General features: G+C 46.4%; 1 protein-coding gene across 2 annotated transcripts; it reads right to left on the reverse strand.

Moving 5' to 3' along the window:
- Positions 1–7,008: 7,008 nt before the first annotated feature.
- On the reverse strand, positions 7,009–7,687 carry hmm34174 (venom protein J). 2 transcript variants are annotated; one of them, XM_008219198.4, is made up of 2 exons: positions 7,541–7,687; positions 7,009–7,465 (listed from the first exon to the last, which is right to left on the reverse strand). In XM_008219198.4, the coding sequence occupies exons 1-2, from the start codon at positions 7,614–7,616 to the stop codon at positions 7,059–7,061; spliced, it is 483 nt and encodes a 160-aa protein (XP_008217420.1). In that variant the 5' UTR covers positions 7,617–7,687; the 3' UTR covers positions 7,009–7,058. The 2 variants fall into 2 exon arrangements, with proteins under 2 accessions (XP_008217420.1, NP_001164347.1); NM_001170876.1 differs by having other exon boundaries at positions 7,059–7,616.
- Positions 7,688–10,639: the final 2,952 nt, after the last annotated feature.

A 10,639-nucleotide genomic window follows, 5' to 3' on the forward strand; every position in this document is an offset into this window, starting at 1 on the left:
TCTTTCCCCGCGTTTTTTTCTCATCTCGCCAGAGCGCGGTCGGCTGTTTTTTGTCGGTTGATCCGCGCCTTTTTTGTCCGTGGGCTCGAGCCGTCATTGTCGGAACGACGTGCGCGTGTTCATTATTAGCTGGCTAATGCGTGTATACACGCGCGATTTCGTTGGCTTTTACGTACCATACACACTGCAGTGTCTGTAGTTGGCGCTCACTACGTATACAATCTGTATTCGATTGGCTTCTTTATGCCGGTTATTGATTGCGCCTATACTGCGTGTATCGCATTGGATTTGAGTAGTTGAGCGATGCAATAAATTGCGTATGCGCTTTTTTATGGAGCGCGCGGGGATCTTTCTCTCTGTGCTGTTGCATTATTATGTGCTATTAAGAGCTGCTGCTGCTACTGCTGCTGCTGTGTTTCAGATTGCGAGAACAAGGGAATGGACTCGGAAAATTCATATGAGACCGGTAGCATGAGTTGTGCGCTGCACCAGATGGGTTCGTGTGTCGTCAAGGATAAATGGAAAAAGGGATTGTCAGGGTGCATAAAATAAAAAATATTTCATTTGCTCTACTGCGCTACTGGGCGGAGCGAGCGAACTCTATTGCTATGCACGGGAGGTATACCTATTTAAGATTCATATTCAATTCAAACTTGGTCATCGAACACTTTTTGAATATTTCAGATACTTTGCAATTTTGACGTATCTCTAATACAGTACAACTCGAAATTCAAATAGTCCCCTCGCTGTTATATTGCTCGCATCAAGCTATAAATTTAACCAAAGGTATTAACTCCCGCGCTTCTCGCCAACTTTCCTTACGCTCGCAACCGAGAGCAATTCTGCGCGAGCCGACATTCGAATTTCCAAGTAGCAGTTTCCGCTGCTCGCCGCCTTCCCATACCGTTCATTACGTTATTATATGTATATATATATATATCTCCAAGTGTTAAGCAACGCCATCAACCGGAAGCCGTCCTGTACAGCAAAGTCGACTTTCGAGAAGAACTGCTTTGTTGCGCTTTGTATACAGATGCGGTTGTATACGACGACGAGTATAATTCAAAGTTCTAGCTATATATAGCTATGCCATAAAACATAAAAAGATTATGGCGGGAAAAGTTAGCTTCGAGTTTCATCCTCAAGGATTTGCATTGTTAATTGATGGCCAAACAAATGGTAGATTAGGAAGAGTGCGCGACATAAGAAACAAGAGCATCAGCGCAGAAGCGACTTGGCCGTAGAACTGCGGGTAGGTTGGACAAAAGGGAGCGAAGCGCGCGCAGGGAGGTGTGTGTAGCGATGCCTGGACGCGACATTGTCAATTAGTCAGCCGGCGCTTAAAAACAGCGGGGGTCGTACAAGCCCGCCGGGACCTTTCGATCGCTCGCGGCCGACGAGCTTTTATATATACGTTTATGCGGGCGACACTCGGCGATTATAGCGACGAAAGGCGCCTCGTGGAATTATAAAGCTTAATTCGTGTAGCATTGTTCGCTACTCTTCGTCGCTGTCGAGAGAAGAGAGAAAAATCGATATGCCTCCCGTCGAAAGCGATAGCCATTAACGTCGCCTGCGCGTTTGCGACCTAATGCGATACTCCCGCACTCTTTTTCGTAAATACGCGCGCGATGCAAAAAAAAGTCAAGACCACGTAGATCCAGGCCGAAGAAGAGGCGGCAACGGCCCCGCTCGCTGCACAGCACATATAACGCTTGGAACGCGCGAGGGAGAGAACGCGAGCGACATGCGCCGGGCGCGCGTGTGCATGTGTACATACATATGTATACCTATATGTGTGTATCAAGCCGAGAACTGGTTGATTCCATTTGAGTCAGGATATCGAGGTGTCAATAGCAGCTGCCGCGCGCCCGCTTATACGATACATGCAGCAGCTAGCGCGAGACCCCAACTTCTCTCTCTCTCTCTCTCTCTCTCTCTCTCTCTCTGTTCCGCGCACTCCATCCCCTTGGCTCTGAATTCACTCTTCGCTTCTTCGACCCTTATCTGCCGTCGCTGTATGTGTGTGTGTGTGCGCGCGCGCGCGCGCGTATGGATGCGTGTGTACGTGCGAGGAGTAGGTGCTTCTCGCAGTATATAGCGTGTACGTAACTGTAATCTTTGCAGCCGCACGCGCCTATGTGGCGTCTCATCCGTTTCGCGATCGTCCTCCACGTGGGAGAGAGATTTCTTCTTATCAGCTTGACTTGAGAGTGTACGACGATGAATTCAGCTCTATATTTTCATGTCCGATTTCACGTTTGTCCGCAGCGAGCTCCAGCGATTCAGCGTCGTTCCGATAGCTGCCTTTTTTATACACGCACCGCGATTAATTACGCGGCGCGAAAAGTTTGCATATCGTATCCCATGTACAAGTACATCCATTGTGTCGTCGAAAGGCACAATTCATCCTCGGCTGTCCGCACGATTAAACAATTAGCTTCCGCGCGCGCAAGCACTCGCGCCTATAATGCAACAATAAGCATACGAAGGGCCGCCGACAATCGGCATAATTTCTTAATGAGCGGGTTTTAACGACGCATCGCGCATAAGACTGGGAGGAAGGTCGCTCGTAATTCAGCTCCGGAGAATTTGCATAACCTGATGCTACAAACACACACACACACACATATATATATATATATATATATATACATGTATATATATACACATGCCTTCCGAACGCTGAAACATCGCCGAGAGCAGGTATGTATTATAATACGGAGGTGCGAGTCTGGAGCACAAAGATCCGTCGCTCTAATGTCGCGGAAACTTTCAATTGCCCACTCGCGTGAGACGCGCGGCGCGGATATATAATATAACGAGCGCGAAAGGGAAGCGGCGGAAGAAACATCGATAACTTAAATTTGTATTTGCAGGGAAATCGGAGCCAAATAAACATCTTGCATACCGTAGAGCGTGGCAGAGATCGATAGAGCTACTCCGGCTTGCGAGGATCGATTGGGCGAACTTGGATGCGTGCGTCAGGTGGGAGTTCTAGATTTCCCGATTGTTCCCCGCCGCAACTCGGCGGTTTTGGAATTAAGCTTGCGACGCTCGATCTATCAAGGCGATTAACTTTCTACCCCTTCGTCCCAGCCCCTCTGGCCTCGCTTCGCGTTCCTCCTTATTGCTCGTGATTCTGTTACTACTGCTACACCCATAAAAAAGCTCAACGTCCTCCGATCTCACAGATCAGCCAAACGATTAAGCCACAGGGCCGATCTCACCGATGCACTCCCTTATACCTGCACACACACACACACATATATATATATATATATACACATGGCTCGAGCATATATCTGCCTTGGGCTCGCACACGTACATACGATTACAGACACGCGGGGCAATCAGAAACACTCGGGCGCACGCGTGGATATGTCACAGCCAGGCGCCAGACAGAGACACACTCGCCGCCGATACTGTCGCTCGTTCGCGGGGGTCGCGTGCCGGCAGCGGCGCTGCGCGACCATGGGAGAGAGTGGAACACGCGTTATTCTACCCATACAGGCTCATGCATCGAGCATGAGCCATTACACCGATCGGCCGATCGGCCGGACGCGAGCCGCCGGATTTCGCGGACAATTGCCGCTGTACAGCCTGAGATCGTCATTGCGGCGCGTCGAGAGGAGTCCCGTAGCCCGATCGTCGATGGGTCGACGAGAGGCGAGGATTCGGTTTTGATTTTTATAAAATGTGAATTAAATTAAAAATTGCTTTACGAAGAACGCAACTGGCAGCAATTATGCCAAACCCGGAATAACAATCGAGCATCCTTCACTCCGCGGCGCGTACGCATCATCTCTACTCTATACAGGAAAGCTGTCGATCCAGTAGGTAGTGTAAGAGAAGGCTTCGGTTGGAAAAAGCGCAGCGACCGTGTAACACTCGGCCGAGCCGAGCGGAATAAGTGAATCAGCGTATAGCACGAGGCCCGGGGCCAATTCAATTAGACTCGTCGGCTGAAAATTGCAACTATGCAGCAGCCCAAACGATTCCGAAGCGGCAACGCTCTATTTTTCAGCTGCTGCGGGCTGTAACGCGCTTGTCTTTTTGTTTCTATTTTAGACAACTGCGCGTATGCGCCGAGCGGTCGACCGCAATTAAGGGATATCGGAACTTGAAGGGATATTGAAGCTTTTGGCAGACGGATTAAACGCTGTGGAGGCTCGCGTGATTGGACGGTTTGCGCGCTCAGCTTTTCGCGGATTCGATGCGCCGGAAAAAACGTTGTTCGTTATACATCGCTTCTGACGTTTGGAAATTGCGAGGCTGCTGTGCACATGCGTTCTTGGAAAGAATTATTAATAAAAATGCATCCGCGTTTTTAATTTCAAAACTCGTTACGCACATATCCGCAGCTGCATATAGCGGAGAAAACGCGGAGCCGAGCGCCTTTGTCGTATCGATTCCGTTTACGTCTGATGCTGTCGAAATCGTCGGGTACACATCTCAATTGTACACAGGCAAAAGTCTGCGCTCTTTCGCGTTCGCGCTCCAAATAAGATCGGCTCGGGGTATTTCGTTATTATATGCCTAGACGTGCACAACAATAGCGTCGGTCCATAGGTCGGATATAAGCTCGGCAGGCGGCTCTTTCATCTTATCGCGATATCAACGTCAAATGCACCAGCCGCACCGGAGCCTCGCCTCCGCAGCTCACATCTTTCGCCTCTGTGTACCGTCTAGTGTATACTTTCGCCCTGTACTCCGTTTCTGTGTACGCACAGCGTATAAGCGCGCGCGCGCGCGCGCGCGTGTGTGTGTGTTTGGATTATACACATGCGCCTCGGCTATTTTCTCGGCGGCGGGGGCTTACGCGCGTTTGTAACTTTTTCCGCAATCGACGGACTTTCAGAACCCGTGCATTTGCTTCGAGCCGTTCACGAATGTCAACAGGAGGTTTTCGCGAAAGTTCCGCCTTGCCGTTCGGGCCTTCGGCTTGGTATTCTCGATGTTTTTACAGTTACGGCTTGCTGAAATGCTAGTCGGATTTATTTTACCCTGTATGCGCCTGTGTAAAAATCCGAGAGGAAGTCGTTTTGCCATAACAACGTCGTTTTTGTATATTTTATTTATATATGATATTGTTTTATTCCGGGAAGCGCAACGATCGAAAGAAATAACAACAATGTTTTTATACTCCCAGGGCGGGCAAGTATATTTTTTCGCAGCGGTAAACTCGTTTTTACGTTTCGAGTTTGCCGCTGGCGTCGTTGGAAAATTTTTCGCGGATGGAACTGAAAATTCATCAGAAATGCGATTATTTAGCAAAAAACATGTTTACTAGCGGAATTCCTTCCTCTCTTAAAAAAATGATGGCCTTTGTTGTGAAGCATTTAATACGTGATTCTGGTTGGTTGCTGGTTGTTTGCCTAGGCAACGAGATCAGACCGCGCTTTAAATTCATAACCCTCAAAACAGTCATAACTCATAACCCTGGTAGAAATGTTTAAGGTGTTTAAAATAAACTGTGGAAACCTTGATAACAGATAAAATATATGTAATATAACTAGCAAGAAATTTTAGTAAAAATTAATCATTACCAAGAGCGTGTAGTATTACAACATGTGTATTGAAAAGTGGCACCCTAACCCTATTTGAAGTAGTAATAAAGTGTGTGAATATTATTTAGTTTTTTTTTAAATCTCAGTGAGAAGTTCAATTCAAAGAATAAAGAGTTTGAAGATATACTGTGTCTCTGTGCCCAAAGTCGCCCTCGGTGAGGTTTGAGAGGTGAATTTAAAGAAAAGTTCACTATCCGAGTCAGTAAGTTTAAGTCTATCATTATACAATGCTCTTTGAATTGTAAAAAGGCTACTAGACATGTTACCTAGAAATATGTAACCTAGATGATTCTGATTTAACTGTTTTCGTTCATATTTTCACATCCAGGCTCATGCGAATTATTTAATTGAGCAGGTCAAATTTTACTTATAGCCAGTTACGCAGAAACTACTATCTCTAGCACATTGTGCTTCTGGTTTCTAGCATATTTTTACATGGAGAAAGTGATAAGTATTTTAGCTTTTTTGTCAAGGCATTAATTAGAATTTTGACTTTTAACAGTTGTGAGAGATTTTGAGACCGATATCTGTTTCTCCATTTTTGCATTTATTCTCATTAAAAAACTAACAGGTCTAGAGAGCTCATATTTTGCATATAGGTTTCTTTTGTGATTGTGAAAAGATATTTAAAGTTGAATTGACCTTAACTGAAAAACTTCTGATTTCGACTCCGACACTGATGCGAATGCAAACTCATGCTATACGACTAAATAATTATCATGGGTGTTGTAGTCGAACAAAAAAGTATTTCAGTTAACGTTGATTCAACTTTAAATATCTTTCCACAATCACAAAAGAAACTGTTAGTTTTTGAATGAGAAAAAATGCAAAAATGGAGAAACAGGTATCGGTCTCAAAATCTCTCACAACTGTTAAAAGTCAAAATTCTAATTAATGCCTTGACAAAAAAGCTAAAATACTTATCACTTTCTTCATGTAAAAATACACTGAAAACCAGAAATACAATGTGCTAGAGATGGTAGTTTCTGTGTAACTGTCTACAAGCAAAATTTGATACGCTAAATTAAAAATAATATGGACCTCGATGGGAAAATATGAATGAAAACAGTTAAATCATAATCATGTAGGTTACATGTTTTCTAGGTAGCATAGTAAGTATCTGTGTAAAATTTCAGTTGTATAGCTTTTTTATAATGCAAATAAATGGCATTTTAATGATAGACAAACCCACTGACTCTTATACTGAACTTTTCTTCAAATTCACTATTCAAACCAAATACCAATGATGACGACATTGAGCATTATTAATATATTTATTAAAAAATAGTTTTGAGGGATTTAGTAACATGTTACATGCTTGTAAAATATTAGCAGACGTTAGTGTGCCGCCCAACACTTATAGATTTTCTACGAGTGTTATTAGACAGAGATAGAATCAAGAGCGCGCGAAGCGCGCCTTCATTCCTAGTTACACATGTACGATATCTAACAGTGTTATTTATTCAAAATGTACACTCCTTCAAGCAGTTACTTCTTCCCAGTCTTGATCTGTTCTTGACTTGGAGGAACGACGTTGATCGCTTGACTCGCTTGTGCGGCTTTCGCAGTGGTAACAGTGGCTGCCGTCACGGGTTGAGCTTGTTGGGCAATTTTTACAGCAACGGTGGGCTGCGCTGCCGTTGGAATCACAGGTGCTTGTGGAACAACGGCACTTTTTTCCGCGGTAACGACCGCAGCCGGTGCTTCCGGTTGCGTTTTCACATTTTCAGCCTCGGGTGCAGTGGCTTGAGCCAAGACCTTCGCACGTTTCGCGGGTGACGCGGCGACTTGCTCACTGGATTTGGCTTCTTCGTTGCTGGGCTCGTTCGTGAGCTTCACCAAGAACTTCAACTTGTCGATGAAGTGACTCGCGATGTCGAGGCCTTTGTTGGCGACTGAAACAAGAAATGAGTTAGCTTTTTTCGGTATTTCAGGTACGAGGTACTTCGTATATCGAATGTTCGACGCACTATCGGCGAACGGTGCGTCGGCCGATACGACGGACAAGCTGGCTACTATCACGGATAGAAAGATCAACGATTTCATGTTGCACTCGACAGCGTTCTTCCAGTGGCTTCTTGGCTTGGAAATCGTCGCGGGAATGAATACGAGCGAAGGTAGGATGTATTAACGTGTGCCGAAGACGCGAATCACCAGTTTTACTTCTCTATCACGACAAACGTGACGTAAAAGTTGTAAACATTTCATAGCTTCCAGCGAGTTTCCTCGGCGGTAGAGGCGTCAGAAATCGAACACTTCCGTATATGGTAGAGCTCCGCTGCGTTACTTTTCTTGGAAGAAAACATTTCCACGCATCACTCAGGCAATAAAAAAGAAAGAAGGAGAAATCAGAACGATTCCTCCGAACAATCGTCAGCTTTCATTTCCAGCGTCAGCCGACTTAAAGCGGCCCGAACAATCGAAACAAATTAAATAGCCACTTGCTCGTAATACCGCTCATAATCCCTCCGCCCACAGTATAGCGCGCGCTCTCGGTGCCCCACAGCTAAATTCGCCGCGTATAATGGATCCAGCGCGAACTATAGGAGGGAAGGAGAGTAGAGCTATATGTATGCGGGGGAGAGATCAGAAGTAAAACAGCGGCTGTATAATACTGGGGACCAGGCCTATGCGTATATTCTGTATACGCCGCAGGCGTCGATTCGCCCTTGGGTTTTTAATTTGTTTGGCCTGGCTCCTCTCGAGAATTACGCGCTCCGACAGTTCGCTAATCTCTCTCTCTCTCTCTCTCTCTCTCTCTCTCTCTCTCTCTCTCTCTCTCTCTCTCTCTCTCTCTCTCTCTCTCTCTCTCTCTCTCTCGGCGCGTGTCGCTGCGAATCTGTTTCTGAAGCGTGATATCGGCCGATGTACCCTTTGGAGTCGCCCCCGATTTCTTGCCCCGTCATGCATATATAGAGCACACGCGCAGCACGTCCCCGTCTGTACACACTATTAAGTGCGTATATCGGAGAACGAGAGAATCTGGAGCGATATCTGCGACTAATACAATGCGCGCCGAGGGCATAATGTATAATATACGTGCAAGACGACGATTGATTATTGTATCCGATCTTTCAGGCTGGTTATGCATGGAGGAGATTAATTTTTTTCCCCGCACGGTCCTCGAGTTTTTTTTCTCCGAGCGCGTGTTATCCGCACTCGCTCGAGGACTTATTTGTCATGTCGGGGATCGAGGACAGTGATTTCGGCGGGCGATTTTTCAGAGGCGCCGATCGCCGCCGCTTGTCAGATGCATGTACTTGTGCGATCGGTGAAAAATGTATGCTTAGATGCGGGTCGAGGGCTTCTTGCGATGCTAATGGATCCTCTTTATTACATTTCAACCGATTTATGTAGCTTTATTGGCCGCATAAGCTCATCAAAGAAAACCTTAATCACCGGCGGTACAGCGGCACTTATTACGACTGACGCATTCGACAGATTTTTCTCCGGCTGCTAAATAATATAACGCAACATTAACACACAATTCTCTACTCTCTCATTACCGACACTCTGGCGAGAGCCTTATCTCCCCCGTTAATAAGCCGGCAGAGTCCGCTTTTTCCACTTTCGTTCCACGCCGCGTCCGGAAATCCCGGCTCTCTCTCTCTCTCTCTCTCTCTCTCTGGCGCACGCTCTGTGTAGTAGAGGAGCAGCCCCTCTATATATGGGCGCATCGGCTGCGCGCTTCTGTATATCTATATGTATAGAGCGAGACGTATTGGACTGAGATTTGGCGAACCCCCTAGACTCGACTTGCGATTATTCAATTCATCGGCCTGTCAAAAACACCAGTGCCGGCGCGCGCCCGCGCTCTGGCTTCCCCGACCGCCACCCACGCTCTCGCTTCGTTCTTTCCCTCCTACTCCTCACATCGACCGCTTTCTCTCTCTCTCTCTCTCTCTCTCTCTCTCTCTCTCTCTCTTCACTTTTTATCCGACCCTCTCCCGCTCTCTGCGCTTCGCTTTTGTGCGCGCGTATGTGTGTATATAGGTATATACGTTTACAGCCGCTCCTCTTGGAAGGATCTGCATCTGCCGTACAGTCAGAGTGGAAAAGTTGGCCCGAATAAATATCGCCGCCAACTGTGCATCCGACTACTGCACCCAGAGTTGCGCACTCTAATTTTCAGCTTTGGGATCGACGTATTCATATACAGTTGTTGCGAGGCTGAGAATCGAGAGCTTCGAGTTTACAAATCCGCGATCGCTTTCGAAACAGACTGTGGGAGCGATGCATGCTAAGCGCACCCCCTTGAAATTGCCGCCGCGCTGCCTTTTCCCGTCTTCCATCCATCTTTCCTCCTCTTTTTCTGATGCCGCTTTCGAGCCTCTGTCTCGCGCACTGCAACTTCTGCTAACTCCACCCCTGCAGTAGTACATATATCTCCCCCTTCTGTGCGAGCGCAGCGGAGTCGCGAGAAACGATTAGGAGCAATACGCCGCGATAACTGCCCCCTAATATCTCGGTCCTTTACGACACACAAATTGGATACGCTTTTTGTCGGCGAGTCGGACTGCTTTTCGGACTCTTTCCCGATGATTTTGTCCCTGTGATGTATAACTTGATTCGGTGAGATGCTTTATTGCCCGAGATTCGGCTTGGATGTATTGGATTTTTTTCAGCGAGGTGAACTTTTGTTACTTTCGTTCGTTGAGAGAAAAGAATCCTAGAAATTAGAATTAACCGCGAGACAGCGTCGGTAAGGAGTTATCGACAGAGCGGTGCTTAGCTCCGATGCAGTTATAGGTATACTCTGAGAGGTCTGATGCAGTGTAAACAAACAGAGCATTGCGTCTCTCGCAATCGAGTTTTTGTAAGAAAGTATACGCAAATGTTATACTTAGGCCTCGTGAAATTAGTGCCAACGACAAAAACAAAACAACGACAAACGCGTCGCAGAGGGTGACAGAAGAATCTTGCTTTTTCCCATCTATATCAACGATAAACATTGTACCAAATTGATGGGGCTTTCCAAACTCAGCAGAGAGGTTTTTAAAAGTAAGATTACTTGTTTACTTAAAATACTTTATCCTTTCGCTAAAGAAAAATTTCCCCCCGCTAAAAAG

This window comes from Nasonia vitripennis, chromosome 1, assembly GCF_009193385.2.
Source record: "Nasonia vitripennis strain AsymCx chromosome 1, Nvit_psr_1.1, whole genome shotgun sequence".
Taxonomy (NCBI): Eukaryota; Metazoa; Arthropoda; class Insecta; order Hymenoptera; family Pteromalidae; genus Nasonia; species Nasonia vitripennis.